Here is an 18,045-nt window from a genome sequence, read left to right as displayed (position 1 = left end):
GCATGCTCCAAACAATTCATTCTTTCATCCGTATAATGTAATAATGAAACAATTACAGCTAGCTTGCGGTGGCAATTTTTCAGTTGGTGCGGCGGCGCTTTTTTAAAGAATAATTTATAATCCAACACAAGGCCGGCAAAGCAAGTGTTTGTTTTCCTGTATGTTAATACTGGTCAGTCGCGTCCTTTGCAAAAGGAATTTCCATTGCTTTGGGCAAAGTGGCTTCCAATTGTTGGTATCGAATATCAGACCTATTGACACGGTTCAGTGTCGACGAGTTTGGCATTGGACTAGCCCCATTGAAGCTGTCAACTTTGGAATGCGGGTCACCTGTCTACTTTGTTGCAGGATTTAGCTACTTTCTGTGTCCGCACTGACGTCGATTGGGGATTGACGCTTTGGCCTCTGCACAGTCGCGCATTCAGTATTTAGTGAAGGCGCCAGGTGTGGATGCGAGTATCTGCTCCATTCGGTTTGTTTGCCTTGAAGATGCGCCCATTCCGTACCTGTCCGTTTTACTCGGGAGAATTAGACCTGATCAGGTTCCTGAAGGGTGTTGTGCAGCTATCGAAGGTGACTTTGAGGGAAAGAGTTCCATACCCGGACATTGCTTGACACTCTGTGCAGAGACTGAGACCGGTCTGAAATATTTTGAATGTTTCTAAGTAAATTTTTCGACATTTCCTACGCTACATTTGAATTTTTAGGACAGGGAAAAAAAGTGATGTCGGTGTATGGAATTCGTCCCGAGTGGTGTTCTCACGCAATAATTTTAGATTAGTGTGCATATGAAGTATAACTTCTTGGTAGAATTAAAATGGAAGTAGCTAGTTTACTGCATGGCGATGATCGGAATGTGCCAATTCGCTGTTTTTCTATTTAAAGTAATGGATGTGTCATGTACTGGTGTGACCAACTTCGGCAGGAGATTTTTTTTTCTTTTCGCTGACCTAAATTCTGGGATGGGTTCAAACTAGAAAGAAGGGCACACGCAGCCGCATATATCCTACACAGTTCACTTTGCATTCACATGCGATAGGGCTTCCATTCGCTCTTTGAAAGCTGCCGCCTTAGGCATGGAGAGCCTCGAACTGGCAGCTTCACACAAAAATATAGATTGTTCACCGAATCAGGGACAACTGAACCAGCCATATTTAATTGTGTGAGCTTGAGCTGCCAGTTCGACACGGAGGCTCTCTCTACCTTTGGCGGCAGCGTGCGAAGAGCGAATGGAAGCACGCATGCGCACCGATCACCTTCTTCCGTCCCCTATCCAACACAGCAGGTATTCATACGCGAGACATATCAGAGCCTTTATCAGCCGTCTTATCAATGTGTATAGATGAATTAAAATCTGGGCCATTCCTGTCAGTTTATAGGGCTAGGCCTACGTCAGACTTCTCCAAATATATATATTTTTAAATATCTCGTGTTGGTATGCATCGATTATCCCCAGAAAGACACGGCGCACCTTTCAATGGTAACCGGACCTTTGCCCTATTTTAGCCCCTCCACACGCTCCTGCTGTGATGACGTCATTAGTACGTCAATATTTTTATTTCATTTTGTCTTACACATCGGATATATTTTTCTCTGATAGTCTAAATACGTTGGTGCATAGATTCTGTATACTTTCTTGACCTGTACCTCTGTGGTGGCTCAATAAATAGTGTTTGGCTGGCTGGTGAAATTATAAGCCTACGCGCCTATTTGTAAGATGCTGCCATTTTAAACTGCGCCAAACTGTTTATATTTGAGTTCGTTTACAAAAGGTTCGGCCGTAAACGGCTGAAACAGGACACTGTCATATCCATGTGTTATTAACGTCGTAGATGTAAATGCTATTGACCGCATGGCTCAGTGCATGTATATTTGACGTTAGAATTACAGAAGAGCAATTACATATATATAACGTAAACGGCAGTATTAAATTGCATACACTCAGAGAAAGCATTGAGGCGTACTTTGGCAGCGCAATAGACTTGCCGAAGTCATCTGGTGACCGTGTTGCTGCTGTCATGGATACACGCACCATGAAACTGGCATACCCGCACGTTGACAGGAAAAGGATTCCATTCAAACTGAACAGGGAAATATCAAAAGCTGTTGAATAGGAAACTCCGTATTACGTATGAAATTGTATATGCTGTGAGTACGCTGTTTGTGCATTTTATTGCGTACTATTCATCTGTAACGTTTATCAATTCGTCCTTAATGCATCGTCTCTCACAGTACATTGTGCCAGACGACGGCGTGAATATTTTGTCAGCGTCCGGTAACCGATAGACCATGGAGGTAGAAATGGACAGTGTATAGTTGTGAAGTTAGTCGGTGCTTTTTCCTCTATGCGTTTTTCCTCGTGCATGTTACAATCTGCATGCTCTGGGGTCAAATTGTACGAATCAGATCTAGTAGCAGACATGAACTGCATGTTGCGTCAACGTTAATACATGTACATGTACACACAAACAGTCCACGTATACGGAAGTATTAATGCTCCGTCAGTTACTTGTAGAAGCCAAGTTCATTTTTCGTGTACTTGAGCAAGATAGGCCTATGTTGCACATGTTTCCTGTCAGGTCTCTCTCGGCTAGAGCTCTATCCAACACTTTCTTTGTGTAAATTGGCAGAGTGGAATAGTAGGGCCCTTGTGCATGGGTTAATAAAATGATCACTATCGAAAACGAATACAAACATTATTGTGCTGGGGGGCTTCTATTTCGGTTATTATGCCTATAGCTAATTGTTATAGCAATGTATAAACCAGTGATAGAGTTCAGTTGCTGAGCAAAAATGTAACGACAGACTTATAAGGTGAAGTGGTCTGCCGCTGTACCGATCTACGATCTGTCAGCAAGGTAAGGGTGTCATATGGACTCTGGACTGAAGATTTCAGGCGCCAGTGATCAGTGTACATTGATACCCTGTGATCTCAAACTGCTGATTTTTATGTCACAATATTGTACGGAGAATCGAGGTTTTTCCCGCACATACCCCCGCGGTGCTGTAGCCCTACTTACCGTAGGCAGGGCTTTGGGAACCAATATTTTTCTTTTGTTAAGTCATATTAATGTCGATTACGTAACATTTCATCCCTATCAAGGACCCGCTGATGTTAACTGTCATAAAAATCAGCGTTGGGATGGTTGCGCCGAACACGGTCACGCTGAGATATGTCTTGCTCCGGTAGTGTGGTTCCCGTAGTTTACAGAGAACCGCAAAGGAATGGCTGTACTATGGTGAGCCAAGTTGTCAACAATGGTTCAACTTTAACATGGTCTGTTTTTACCATCGAGATACTGCTGGTAAGTCCCGTCAGTTTCGGAACTGACATGTTGACCCACGTTCTTATCATCATCTGTTTCTGTACACGTGATGTACGTGCGTACACAGTGAATTACCATCTGGATGTATTTGTGGTAGGTGTATGATGCTGGTGGTCTATTCCTTTGACTGCGTGATGACCTGTCTTTTCCTTCCTCCACGACCCGATATCGTTCGAGCATCTACGGCTACCAGTGATGAGTGAAAAGTACCCTTGGTGAATTTTCTGCAGTCCTCACTCAAGCAGATCACGTGAATATCAACTGCAGCCTGAGTGTGATCCTTGCGTGCTGGAGTGGCCGTACTTCGTGTCAGGAATCTGTCCCAATATTTACTCTGTGTATTATTATATCGATTGCCATGCCTCTCATTCTTTTCGTACGACTCCATGCGCAACACACTCCCTTTGCTTAAAACACAGGAAGATCGAGCCATTGCAGCAGTGTTGCAGTCGTGGAATAACATTTTTGGTACCACCTTGAACTTACATTTCACGGAGATGCTAGATGAGGGGAAAGTGCTATTGTAGAAGGGTGTGTGTGGTGTAAACCATAACTACGTGGGACACGGGGACCGTGCCCCTCCCTCCGGCTAGAATGCCCCTTCTCTGGTGCCCCTCCCCTTTGATAATCCGTAATGTGTGCAGCCTTCCATGTATAAGAATCGCAGTTCATTTGCTTTCGGTTCCCCTCCATGTGAGCAGCCCCGGGTGCCTCCAACATTTCACCCCCCGTAAGTTGCAACGCACTTGCGCAATGCGCGCTGAGTATCACACAGCATGCAGTGAGGCTCTGCGGTTTCTTTAACGGCTGCATTGTCTGGTGAGCGGCTGTATTCTGGCATGTGCAGATGACTTACTTTGACATCATTTGAGTTTGTCTTATTGAAGCACGTGACTGTCATCCAACCGCACGTAAGAATCATTGGCAATATATTTATTTATTTATTCCTTAATTTATCCAGGATAGTCAGAACTGCCAAAGCTGGTTTTCAGTAGAGCCCTGCAATAAAAGATATAAGCTAATTAGTAGTAGATTTAAAGAACTAAAAAACATTCTTCGTGTAAAAATTAAGAAAACAAGTTAAGCAAAAATACATAAGATATCAACCAAAATGGCTGAGAAACATAAAATGCCAGAAGTATTGGTTGTAACAAACACGTTGCAAACTGACATATGCACATGTACATGTAAGTATGGGCAGTGCGAGGACTTAAAATTCATGCTTTCTGTTCGCTAAAATCTAGTCCAGTCTCACTTAATAAACAACTACTCATCTAATAAAGTGATTAAAGGAACTTACTGATTTTAAAGTTGGTGGGCTTGTTCCTGATACCAAATCAAACCGCTCGGAGAGAAAATGCTACCTTTCGTAAGTATTGCCTCATTGGGTTCGGTCATTGAGTTGCACAAGAACCTGCTTTTTGTGCAGCTTGTAACTATGACTACGGAGCCCCGTGCTATGGCACAGGCTAGGGGCTGTACACACTTAGCTGGACTTGCATCAAGTCTAGGTTGGAAATGCAGGATGGCTAATGCTAAGCACAATCTTGAACCTTGCACAAATTTATTGTACTCCATCCTGGGTTGATTTGCCTTTGAATAACATCCATTCGTAGGATATTCAACTCATCCCAATGTCTATATATATGCATCAGTTGTAGACCTGTGATCGATCGGGACTAACAGATGAAATATGAGGACCCCAGGAATATTAGTACACATGTCTAATCACCCGGTAAGAATTCTAGCGGGACATCTTCCATAATTGTGAAGCGATGATCGCACGGTATGTTTAATAGGCTTAAAGGAACACAAATCCGATTGAGTGGGATTAAACTCAGATGGAACCGACTTGATGAGTATACATGAGAACAATATGCAGAGAAATGCTGACAGGTGTATTGTTACAGTAACCCCCTTCCTATACGGGATCTACTTTCTTGCGCAGTCCAGTAAAACTGGTCTTCAGCTAATGGGGGTTTGGACGATAAAATGCTGCGAAGTCTGTACAGTTTATTCGGATTTTTCCTTGGTAAACTTGTACTGAACATTTCATGTTATTTTAATATTAAAAGTGTGCATGATTGAAGAACCAACATTAGGAAACCGTCAAATTGTATTAAATCAGTGGGCAAAGTAATTTCCAAACTCATATAATCTTTCTGCCTCCGGCAATGTTCCGTGAAAGCAACCAGATCGTGGGTGCCGAAACTGCGATAGGACGGCACATACGGTTCTAATGAAGACCTAGATTGTGGCAATCAATCATGAATTATGGAAGCCCGCTGCCGCTTGCGCGGTAATACAAGTTCTCATTTACTGCCAGCCGTCCGCCAAACGGGGTTAGCGAATTAATCGCGACGGAGTCGTGCCTCGAATTTCCCCAGCGCAGAGGGGGCCCGTAAGCCGAAACCGCTGGAAAGTCAAGCCACGCGTGATCAAGCACGGGCTGACGAGTCATCCATGCACATGAATACGGAAACATGAACATGATAATCTAATCGTCCTTCGGGAGAAAAGGCAGGGTTATAATAGTCATGCTACCGATGTTCAACTGGTTTCGAGCCTAAAAAGAATGAAAACCTTGAAGTTGAAACCCTTTGCCAACTTCTGTCAGCAGCTTTAATTGTCAAGTTTCTTTCCCGAGTTGAAAGTATCTTCTGCAGAAAAGCATGACATGCCCTCGACATCGAAACAAAATTGCATTTTTCCTTTGTTTCACCATTGACCGGTGCACATCGCATTTTCCTTCTTTTTTGTAACATTTCCAAGACTGTAACTGTCTTTATGTAAATACATGTATAAGTCATGTCATACCGATAGAAAGTCTCTAATTATAAAGAAGTTAATCGACCTATTGCTGGAATGTTATTATGATATGTAGGCAATAAAAAAATCTCAAATCTATATAGAAATCATGCTTATTCACCAACCGGGCCAGTTCCCATCATGTAACTGAAATATGACAGAGATGGAAATACCTAAAAAAAAAAAAAAAAAACCAGCGCATCGTTTTCTATTCTTGTGTCACGCTTAATAATAGCTACATTGACTGCATTACCACATTTCCCTTCTCGCTCCTCTGTTCACAGATGTTCCAATGGTCTAGTATGAACATTCTCTCCGCCCACATGTACGCTGCAGGCCACGGCGACTCGGACTGAAGAGGCTCAGAAAGGGGGAAAGGAAAACAACGAGGTCTCGACCGGTAAATCAGATGTGCATAATCAATCATTCTGTGTGGTGTGGCCATGGCTTTTGGTGCGTTGCACGGCGTTGTGGAATGATTTGTGGGTTTTATCTCCCGATCATAGGTATAAACAGACGACTTGACGGTACACGTGGTGCTGTGTACGAATGCACTGCATAATGTTATGGATGTATTGTAATACACAGTGTACGTGAAAACCCTGCATGTACACTACATGTACGTGCCATTGGCTGGGAGCAGCGTCAGTGATGCGAGTGTTTATCTGGTAAAGTTATCAGCTACGAATTACTGACATGAAAGGCATCGGTGTCACGGCGCGCTGTCTATCCCTTCGACGGACCCAAATGTTCTGCAGCTTGTGATGTATCTAGGACAGAGGGGACGTCGGTAGGAGGTAGGGACCATGCAGCTTCGCCCGTGGGCTGCCGACAACATGGAGACCGGGCTAGAAGATGGTGGTAACAACACCAACGGGGTTAGTGTTTCGTGCGACACAGCTTGGGTATCGCCCGATGATGTGGCCGGGGTGTTTAATATACTCATGGAGTTGGACGTATTCCTGGAGGATCAGGGAGGAACCAGCACCTCAGCGGAGGACAGAGATGCGGTCATGGGGACAAGCGAGGAGGGTGAACTTAATGAAGTACTAGATCGTGAATCTGAGAGGGATGGTGTAGGAGGGCAAACGCTTACCGGGAACACAAGTTATGTAGTTGGTGCGTGTTTAGAATGTGTTGATGCGGAGGTTGGAGCGGCTGTGATGAACGCCGTGAGGAATGGCCACGCGCCTTGTTTACAGTGCATCATTAACAACTTCGCGGTTAGTCAGATCAGGGAGCGCCTCGACCTCTTCCACGAGGTGTCCTCTCATCTGTCTCAGGACTTCCCCCTCCTGGACGCGGTGGAGCGAGGCCACGAGGGCGTGGTGCACCTCTTCCTGAGGCTCCTGAGGGACTGTGAGTGCCTACACGAGGCGCTCAAGTTGGCCGACGGCAAGGGGAGGATGCCCGTGCACTTGGCGGCCCACCACGACCACCTGGGTTGCCTGGAGCTTCTCCTGGACTGCACCCCGACGGAGAGGTGCTACTGGAGGGACAAAAAGACCCAGGGGACGCCTATGCATCACGCCGCAGCTGGGGGTGCTGTGAGATGTTTGAGACGTCTTTTGAAGGTGGAGAACCCGGATGTCACTACCAAAAGTGGGAGAACGGCAGGTATAATACGCCCCTTCATTTTAAAACAGATTTTAATGTTCGTCCGTTGTGGTTAACGATCAAAATACGGTCAAACTGTCATTACCATTTTCAAAATGGCTATCTATTTGGACAGAAGAAATGTATTGTGATGTCTCCATGCCTCGTACCTTAGTGAAACAAAGGTAATTTTTTATTACATGTATGTCAAAAGTGCACTTTGACGAGGTAAAATACGCATCAATACCTACAAAGTTTTCAAATCCTATCCATATGTCTTCGTGACCACGATTACCTACTTCCAGAAGGGGGTCACGTCTGATCTGTTTTCATTTAATTTAGCACTAAGACATCGAAGCTGTATAGATTCTGGTATCTTTTTTTTTTTCAGTCACAACCAGAAACCTATTAACACAAAGAGAGAATGGAAGTCATGGGTAGTGAGCCGCTCTCGGTGTCGTGGTCTGACTTCAGTTCATTACGTTGACGAATAAGGGCCCTGTTTAATGAAAATGTGACAGCTGATCGGATTATCTTGGCACAAATCCTTCACGTGCTGTTCATTTCAAAACAACCAGTAATGAGGCTACCGGGCCAAACATTTCAGGAAGGTTGGTTCATAATAAATCAAGGGTCAAGGGAGAAGTCATATCAACAACCTAGAGCTACACAAATATATCAAATGCCAAACCTACCACACAATCAAAACATCATTCGCATGCATTCAAAGATGGATGATACATGCATATTGTTGGTTCATCTTTTTTCGGTGATTTTTGCATTCATTATGACGTTCATTTGCTAGTGATATTTACAGAAATTGTACAGTGAATGTAGTGGATATTAAACGATACACTTCGTCATTGCCCCAATCAGTGTAACACAGATCCATGTACATGCATTCTAATGTTGGACTCGTCGAAGGTATAAAATATTTTGATATTATCTTAGTTTCAGAGGCGGATGTTTCAACGCAAGCGGTTAGTTGGAATTTATCATCCCTAACTTGAAAATGTATAGCTTTATCATGCTTCCTTTTCCGCTTTCCACTTTCATTTTAGCTTCAAGTTGCTGTTGTTCTGATTCAGTCTTGCGCATCAAGATTGAACAATTATAAATTCGTTTGTACATATTGTCAGCGTTACTGTGTGATTACGTTGCGTTTTGTTCATGGATAGTCTGCAGTTATAGACAGCAAGATTTCATTTTGCAAGCTTATCATGAAATGGTTCTGTCTACTGGGACTAATTTCCAATGAGAAAATTGAACTTCCTCAAATGAAATTGTGTTAAAATAAAACTATAGAAGGAATGGTGAGACGTATAAGAACACATCATGTTTTTTTCCGGATTTTATCCCCCCAAACCCCGTTAAATGTTTCCTAGCGATAGTATACAATAATTACGTAGCCGAGTGACCGGTATATCAACTCATTAACTCTCTGCATTAACTGAACCCATTGAACAACAACAATACTGTTGTGGAATACCACAGATCCTGAAAGGAAACACAATGCAATCCACAAAGGAAAACGCGGCCGTATCACGTGCAGTTAAGGAAATAACATGACCGTGAACGCTCACGTATCAGGATTTCCCATGGGGGAGCCATTTGTGTACAAAAAATATACACAGACTGCCATTCATACAAAGTATAGCCGCAGCGTTGCCATCTCATATCTCGGTATATGAGAAAGGAGCGTCAGCGCACAGTATGTGTCAACACGAAGGTTGGCCTTTGGGATCCGTTGAGGTTATCGACAATCTTTGTCATTAATCAAGAAATGTTAATGCGAATGATTAGGTGTATACTAAAGTCCTCCTTGTTGAATCCGTGATCGCTTTATTGCATAGATTTCAATGGCTATTTGAAAATAGTTCCATTGTGTATATTTCACATGAAGCTAAAGCAAAAAGTATTGTTTTATCAAGTTGACCTCCGTGTAGCACACATTATCGTGTGGGCAATTAATAAGCCGTTCTTCTCAGCTTTGTAAACTTGGAATGGAATGCAACTTTTGCGTTGCTTTTATAACGTTTTGTATTACGAACGTTCTCAGTTTTATTTCATAATTAATGAATTGTTCATTTCCAATGTACAACAGTGGCCGTCCGGGACTGCATGCAAATACTGGTTGCTAGCGCTAATAATTAAATGAATACCTCACGTAGATACACGTAGTTCATGTAGTAAAATGCATTTTTAAAATTCATACAATTTATTTAAAAAAACCTTTTAAATGGCTGAAATTATTTCTGCTGCTTCGGGCCTTGTGCTCTGTATAAACATCCATTAGGTTAAAAGGGTTTGGTCTGTTTTGAGAATTTTTTAACGAGATGTCCATCTTCTTGTCGTGCGTCCGTGTCCATTTACAGTTGTTGTAAACTGCCTCTAGTGGGAAAGTGCCAGACAGCTTCGTAATAATTGCAAGTATCTTCCGGTTTTCAGAGTTTGTTTGTTAGCTTGGAGGCGGTTGAAAAAGTGACAGGACTTTCTGTCGATTAGCTATTGAACCTATCATCAGAGCACTGTCAGGTTATTGGCTTTGAGTTTGACTGCGTCTTCACTCTAACACTCATCTGAACTTTTTGGCAAAACAAAGGAACATATCCAGCGGTCGCCTTGCTTTGGAACTAAGATGGCCGACTTATGAGTAGGCGAAGACTGACAGCATGATGGTCTGTGGTTGCCATAATGAAAACCTAGAGCACGTTCAGCTATGCCATGAGCGGTGTCATATTATCATGTACCTTAATCGTGGAAATCATGTGCTAAGAAAAGCGTTTGCCCTTGCCACGACTCATGGCTCGTGATCAATTCATCACTGAGTTGGTTGTATGGTAAACCACAGATAAACTGTTATTCTTGCACTGATTAGGAGAAATTTTGGATATCAAAGACTTCATCTGAGAAGTGATATCGAGGAAGCTACAGGATCGAATAAACATGACCAGAGAAGATAATCATAGCGTCCTTTAGTCTGTCTACGCAGGGTATCATCGCATCTGCTTGAATTGTTTTCTAAGAAAAGATGACGTCATATTTTGACGTCAAAATGTTTTGAAAGCTAGGGGGCTTTGGCAAGTTGCCTACCTCAGTTCACCCCAATACCCTGTCTTGGATGTATTAACCACCACCATTAGTTTTGACGTAAACGTTAATAACTTTTTGACACAGACGTTTTTGCGCTGTCCGTCTTATGGAGTGGAGACGACGAACAGAGTATAATACTCCGAAATGTCGAGTACCCCCCCCCGGTTCTTTTCACAAGCACACATACTCATAAAAGAGATATCCTTGCATGGTGCTACCGCAAACCTTTTACTTAAGATAAAAAAATATCATTTTTTTCATCTCAACAGTATCTCTGGCAGCGCAGGCTGGGAGTGTCAGCTGTCTGGAGGCGCTCATAGACCAAGCGGAGGCCGACCCGCAGCGTGCCGATGAAGATGGAATGACACCCGTTCATTACGCTGCCCAAGCAGGTATCAAAATAATTGGAGACACCTTGCTGTCACTTTTCCCAGATTTCTGAAATTGTCAGCTTATTGTATCAAGCCATCGCGCAGCTGCTCTTCAGTTTACTTGCCATGACAATCGATTCTCTGGTTACTTCACACAGCTTGGTGCACCAGGTTTTGTTTGGGCTGGTTACCGGGAAAATCAATCGTGTCGAAAATGAAATGAATTCTAAACTTCTGCTTAACGCAGCCACACTGAGGGTGTAATGTAGAATGATATTTTGTCAGTTTACGGTAACTGCTAACAGGTTCTATTCATTCTAAAGATCTTGCACTGTTTCGACTCATGGCTTCATAAAGCCATAGAAAATGCCGCATGTTACTAATTCTACAGGAATTTTTAGCAGGGTAAAAGAAATCATATGCTGAAAAGTCAATTCATTCTGTCATCTTCCACAGGGCATTTAAACTGCACTCATTGGTTGGTGCGGAGAGCTCGGTGTTCCCTGAACGATTCCAGGAAGAAAGATGGAGCAACTGCCATGCATCTTGCTGCAGGAAAAGGTAGAGGGGAATTAAGAGAATCTAAATGGGAACCGGGTTTGTACGATAGGGCTAAGTAAATAGCCCTTATGGAATGATATGGGAAACCTTCTAGGAAGTTAGTAATTTGGAGTCATCAATGGGAGACTTTGAGACGCTGGTGGCAGCAGACATACCGGTCTTTTTTCAAGGTATTGCGCGTCCTCAGAACTGTGCACACATGTTCAAAACAACGCGCGCATGCTCAGAACTGGTCAAAAGGACCGGTATGTTTGTTGCCACCAAGCGTCTCAAAGTCTCCCATTGTTACAATTTTACCTCTAAGGTATCGTTTCTGCGTGATGTTGGATGTACAACACATGCCCGTTCGACTTGTTGGCATGCACATTGTAAACCTGACGTGTAGAATCATTTTGAAGTCGTGCATCCTGTGCAACATTTGCTATTTTGAACACAATGTCTATACTGAAAGGTTATTCAACATTGCTTTTCATAATCCTAGGGCGATGTCCCATTCTACAGTGGGCGCTGAATAGGGAGCTTTCCTTCGGCGAAGAGTTGGACGTGTTCGGCCGCACGCCGGTTCACTACGCGGCGGAGGAGGGTCAGATCACGGTGCTTCGGACTTTCGCCAAGTTCCCACGAGTGCATCTGGATGTCAAGGATTTTCTCGGACGAACCCCAAGGTATCACTGGCCTACCGGGAACAGTACAAGACGACGGTTCATGATTTGTCTGTGTTTTGGTACCCAGTGATGAAGAAATTAATAACAGTGAATAAGGACCAAGTAATGAATGGAAATAAAGAGACAGTGCACCGATCCAATTACTTTCTTTGAGATATGATGGCCACAGCTACATGTGGATGGTGCTACTTGTGCTCATCGTTTCACACTTCTGTTTTCTCTCAAATTAAATAGCGCCCTCGTATTATTACCGCCATCTCAGAACACAGCCTTTGCTGGCAACTCTTGAGATTTTTCATTTACTCTAGTAAACAGTGATCTCGTCATGGGCTACTGACAGAGATTTTACTGCTTCCTTCTGAAAAGGCATCTTGCTTTGGGGGCACTGGCTCTTCACATTGATTTGATAGGTACTCAGTGAGGGGTGAATAGTTTTTGCTCTTTCCCTCAGTCTTCTATATGTTGAGGGAAAATATTCAATATTTTACTTTGTTATGCTTAACATCACTGCTGATCTTTATTTCATTGCAGTAGCTTGTGGTGTCTGCTTATTTTATCCCCAGCAATTTAGCTGAAAGACGAGGGCACAGCGCCTGCGTGCGCTTCCTTGACGCCTGCCTCCAGCAGAGGCATCCCGACGGTGAGGGCGCCCTTTTTGCCAAGTTGACCCGATCCATCTCCAGCCCGGGCGGCCTGAATAACAAGCTGAACCGTCGAAACTCGAACAGACGCAGCGGCCGGAGGAAGCATATCTCGTCGGTGGGTATATCTCTCAGACGGCGCTGTCCTAGACTCAAGAATTTATACCCACCTTGCCGGTGCGAGGACTTCATGTCTGAGTTCCTTTCCCGTCTCAGAGGGGCAGTGGGGTTTCCTGTACCCGGGGAGGGAGCATTATAGGGGTCATGTGGCATTTTCTTCTCCAGAACTAAAAATGGTTAAGGTTTTTGAAAGAGTTTGGAACCTTCATATAGAGGACGGGTTGAATTGTGTGTGGTTTCAAAAACCTTATAGCACTTAAGAAAAATTCCCTTTAGTCCTAGGGCGCTAAACCTAGATAGACCCTAGCCACTGGAGATCGAGAGTGGGCCTTCGGTATGACGGAACTATGCCAGTCAGCCTGATTTAACCCAGCCTGTACCAAATGCTGCGAATATCTCTTCCTTTGTCTTTGTTTCCGCAGACTGTAGGGCGCTTTGGCTATTACCTCGTTGGGCCGAGTAAATTGTACACTGTATTGTATTATGATATCGATTATGATCCGAGTTTGGTTTCCTTTTATATGCGCAAATTTCGGGAGCCATGGGGAATCATGCAAACACTCTTTTCCTTTTTAACAAAAAGGTGGTGTTTTTTCTAGGATGAAGCCTAGATTTTCCTCGCGCGAGAGACTCGTATTGTCAAGTTTAAAAGGAAAGATTTTCAACGCACCTCCGTTATGACTATTTCAGATTGATAATTTTATTCTGCGTCACTCCTCACAATTCTTTGTACTCTGCCATGCGTCATGCATAATTTGAACATCAAATTGACGTAACACTAAGTCTTGTACAATTGATAACGGCGAGTGTATCGTGCGTGACAGTCCAGATGTATCCTGGAGGTTCGTGTCTGGCTACGCGCGTACATGTATGTACATTGCCAAGCACTTGACATGGGGCGCGCGATTTAGCGAGGCGTGCTCTGTAGTTAGCCGTCCCCGTACACAATGAGCCGTAGCCACTGGCTTTCGGACATGAGTTTACATGGAAGATTTGAAGAGATCTGCGTTTGCTTGTGCGATTTGTCTTCTAATTCTGTGCTATTGCTATGTGCTTTAAGAATGGTTCAAACTCTGGGCGGTAGCGTACTAACTCGATCTTTATGCGCAGAACTAAGACCTAATACAGATCCTTCATGCCTATTCTTAACCATGACAAAATATCATCTGATTTCTTCAACGGGTGTTGTCATGTCAGTAAAGAGTGATGTATGGCTTTATGTATCACATCTTTTTGTCCAAATTTGTGTAATCCTATCTAGGTGTATCTGGAAGAAAAAACATTGACGGACACGGAGTCCGGATCTACGCGTGAACTCCCTCCGACGGAAGAGATTGCCACTCACATTGTGTCCGCGCTCATATCCCAAGTAGGCATGATGTCTATTGCTCCGGTGGTGCCCGATGTACCACTCCACCGACGGATTATCAACAACCTAGTCAAGAAAATCAAACGCCAGACAAGCACAGAAGACTTCACAGTGACGCTGTAACTTTGCGATAAGTAACTGTAACTTTGCGAGAAAAGCAATAATTAACCATCAGCAATATGTACATGTATAGCCTACTTAAGAAAAAACATATCCTACCAAGCTCATGGAAATAAAGTAGTTGGAATAATTCAACCCTATACCACCGGTCAATAATTACTCGTCAGGCAATATAATGGCAAGGAGTGTTACGGGTTGAAATGGTAACCGAATTGTGAATGACGTCAGTTAGGTTGTGACCAGTGGCAGCCAGAATCCTTGACCGAGCCTCAAATTGGTAACCATTTTAACGAGGGAATGCGGTGTGACGTGCCTTAATGTTCTGTCATCCCTAGCTGGTGGAGTGTTTGTAATACCGGTTACTGTATGTGTACCGTACTCAATAGCTTGTCTCTGATCTTGTGGATTGATCAATCATATACACGGTCACCACATCATCAAAGGAAAGTGCTGGATCACCTCCCCCGTTTTTAGATCACTCCTAAAAGCGCATGTGCATGACTTCCGTACTTAATAGTTATTTTTGCCTCCATGCTGTGGATGTACAATGTACGTGCAGTACTACTCAGTAAGTTAAGAACCTATTTTTTATGTATAACCAATCCGCATATTGTTACATCCGTTTCATGCAGACGACTAAGGGTTGGCCTACATGTATGCCCTTTGGGATAACAGTGTCGAGAGTCCATGCATTACTTTTTTTCACTGCAACCCTCGAAAATGAATCTTAGGGTTTAAAATTTACTTTTTTTTCAAAGATGTTGTGGTGCCTTTGTGCTCTTCATAATACAGCAAATTTCCTTATTCATGAGCAAAACTGTGATGTCATTCCAAGGAGATAACCTCATTCCTTGGTTGTGCTGTAAGGACATAAAAAGTTAAGAACCGATATCATTTTGTAATCGATCTCCGCACTGTTACATCAGTTTCACGTAGATGGCAATTTTGGATGATACTTTGGAGGTCCCATGCAACACTTTTAACTGTAATCCTTGAAAATGCATCTTTGTAGTTCAATTACTTTTTTCAAATGTTGTGGTGCCGATATGTTTTTTATGCTGAGGCCAATTTTCTTGTTCATGAGCAAAACTGTGATGTCATTCCAGGGAGATAACTTCCAGTAGTATTGATTTGTGCACAATCGGGGCTGTGGAATTTTCGACATTTGGCTGTCTTATTACTTTCCTTTTCTTAAGTGATCCGTCTTTGTGATAGTACATGGCGGTAGGTCAACGATTAACCCCTTGTCGAAATGTTTCGACTGTGAGAAAGATTTCAGTTCACGTATACCTATAGAATGAACAGTGTCTTTCCTGAATGACATGGACACTGGCACTGTGCAACTGCGCCCTCATTTGTCCAGAGAAGCATGGGCGATTTTAAATGCACACTTTTCAACACCCTTACGTTCCCCAAAAGTGCATCTCAGAAAAACTCATGGCATGGATTCGTACCTTGTAATACTTTTTGAAAGAGTTGCGTTCTTCAAAATACTGTCCAAAGCCATCGTCTATCAATGTTAGCATGCATATCCAGCAGTGCTTCTTTACCGGAATTCCAGACATTAGGATAGCTACTTAGTTGCGTAGGTCTGTGTTACCAGTAATCACGAATGAGCTGGGTTTTTTGGACCATCTCAAAGCTGCATGGGGCAGAATCAGCGCTTCCTCCCTCCCGAACTTGGTTGTCCCATGTACATGAAACTTTGTATGTGAGCAGGGACCCTCATTTTCAGTACGACTGTGAAGTTTTCGCTTAGTCCATGCATGGAGCTATTAATAGCTCCATGGTCCATTCTAGGAATGGTTTTGTTATGGTCATTTTAAGTTCTTGACCACACGTGTCAGCCTGCGTGGATGAAGCATATCAGTGGAAAACTATAATGAACCGGTGTGTCCGATTTCCCAGAATTGGTGTCATGACGATCGCAAGTCACAACTGAAAAACCCCCTAAATGTCGGGACATGAAAAAAAATTCCCGGCGACGATATAGAAGAAAATAGGGGGGGGGGGGTAGATTCCCCAGCTCTTTTGGCGTAAACAGACTGAGACATACCGCGGATGCTTATCGTTTCTGTATCAGCCGACTGAAAAAAAAATAGATGACTAAAAAGCGGTCTATGACTTTCGCTGCGACATTTTAAAAATTATGTTGTCTTATTTTTTTCGTCTAGTGCCTTTAATGTCATCGCTTTATAATGTTAGTCAAGCCTTCCTGATATGAAAATATGACACGAAATGCCGGTAATAAAAAAAGGTTTTTGACGTTTTCTATATGTTTTTATTGAATTTCGCTTGCACTGTCATATAGCAACAATCTTTATCATATATCCCATGATACAGGAATTTTTAAAAATTATTTTTAAAAAAGGGCACGTTTTCTTCGACAAGCTAAAAACAGTTACGAAAAGTGAAAATATGCTGATTCTGAATGGTACACCTGAGTTCGACCAAACCGAAAGTATTGATGAAAAGTTCGACGCAGGCCTACGACACATTGAGCCTCGAGCTGAACCAAGAGATGGCATAATTTTCTCACCAACGGAGGCTCCTTTGGTCGGAAGTGGACTTCGCTGGTGGTTCACGAACAACTATGAAATGCACGCGTTTCGGTCGCATCGCTACCAACAACTTGATCACTCCTGACCAATATGATCCTTTTTAACCGATGGGGGGTGCTTCTGCTCCAGGTGGACATAGACGTAATGCAGTCTCACTTTGTTTAGGCCCCCTACGTGAGCGGTTCCCTATGAGTCACGATGGATCGCGCCCCACCGCATTGGTATAGGAAAGCACACATATAAACAAAGCTTGACGTCGTTATGTGAAATGGCTATTGGGAGCGACTACCCGGTTTGCAATCCCCTTCGAATGCAACGACACCACAATTTAATTTTGGAACCCCGACCTTGGAGTCATTTGATGTACCCGTGAAAACCCAAGCAGGGAATTAAGCTACTGTAGTACGTGCTGTCTATCGGCCCAGCTCTTTGTCTGAAACTGACTGACTTCTTGGATTCAGTCAAACAAGTTACTGCCTCAGTTCATGCAATGGTTCTTGGGGATCTTAACGTCCATCACCGCTCACTAACTAGCAAGTCACCAACAGACAGAGCTGTAATTGCTGGTCACAATCTCTGCCTGGCATATGGTTATCAGAGAGCCTACCTGAGGCGGAAATCCACTATAGATCTTTTTATCGTTGATTTTGCTGCTTACTACAACTCCAGCGTGAAGGCCAGCTTTGGTACATCTGACCATGGCTCAGTGGGGAAGGTATTTAAAAGCCACCTGTCGGACAACCATATCATCGACGATTGTGGGATAATAAGAGAGCAGAGTGCTAGTGAGGCATTCATGGAACCAAGCATTGAA

General features: G+C 43.3%; 1 protein-coding gene across 8 annotated transcripts; it reads left to right on the top strand.

Moving 5' to 3' along the window:
* Nucleotides 1-12: 12 nt before the first annotated feature.
* On the top strand, nt 13-16,946 carry LOC110980238 (uncharacterized). 8 transcript variants are annotated; one of them, XM_087139328.1, is made up of 8 exons: nt 3,394-4,056; nt 6,419-6,534; nt 6,641-7,751; nt 11,093-11,215; nt 11,651-11,755; nt 12,237-12,420; nt 12,984-13,179; nt 14,443-16,946. In XM_087139328.1, exons 3-8 carry the CDS (start codon nt 6,941-6,943, stop codon nt 14,671-14,673), a joined length of 1,650 nt encoding a protein of 549 aa, XP_086995454.1. In that variant the 5' UTR covers nt 3,394-4,056; nt 6,419-6,534; nt 6,641-6,940; the 3' UTR covers nt 14,674-16,946. The 8 variants fall into 8 exon arrangements, with proteins under 8 accessions (XP_022092422.2, XP_022092419.2, XP_086995454.1 ...); XM_087139329.1 differs by lacking the exon at nt 3,394-4,056 and adding an exon at nt 4,080-4,237; XM_087139330.1 differs by lacking the exon at nt 3,394-4,056 and adding an exon at nt 4,315-5,061.
* The last annotated feature ends 1,099 nt before the right edge of the window (nt 16,947-18,045 follow it).

Source organism: Acanthaster planci, linkage group LG07, assembly GCF_054643075.1.
Source record: "Acanthaster planci isolate LZ-2023a linkage group LG07, COTS_SCS, whole genome shotgun sequence".
In the NCBI taxonomy this organism is placed as follows: Eukaryota; Metazoa; Echinodermata; class Asteroidea; order Valvatida; family Acanthasteridae; genus Acanthaster; species Acanthaster planci.
This window is presented reverse-complemented; position numbering and strand designations above follow the sequence as displayed.

What these genes read in the sequence shown, in the direction of transcription:
- LOC110980238 (XM_022236730.2), top strand. Translation starts at nt 6,941, where the DNA reads ATGCAGCTTCGCCCGTGGGCTGCCGACAACATGGAGACCGGGCTAGAA. An exon ending in TCATTACGCTGCCCAAGCAG is followed by an intron (nt 11,216 to 11,650) that starts GTATCAAAATAA and finishes CATCTTCCACAG; the next exon opens with GGCATTTAAACTGCACTCAT. An exon ending in GCATCTTGCTGCAGGAAAAG is followed by an intron (nt 11,756 to 12,236) that starts GTAGAGGGGAAT and finishes TCATAATCCTAG; the next exon opens with GGCGATGTCCCATTCTACAG.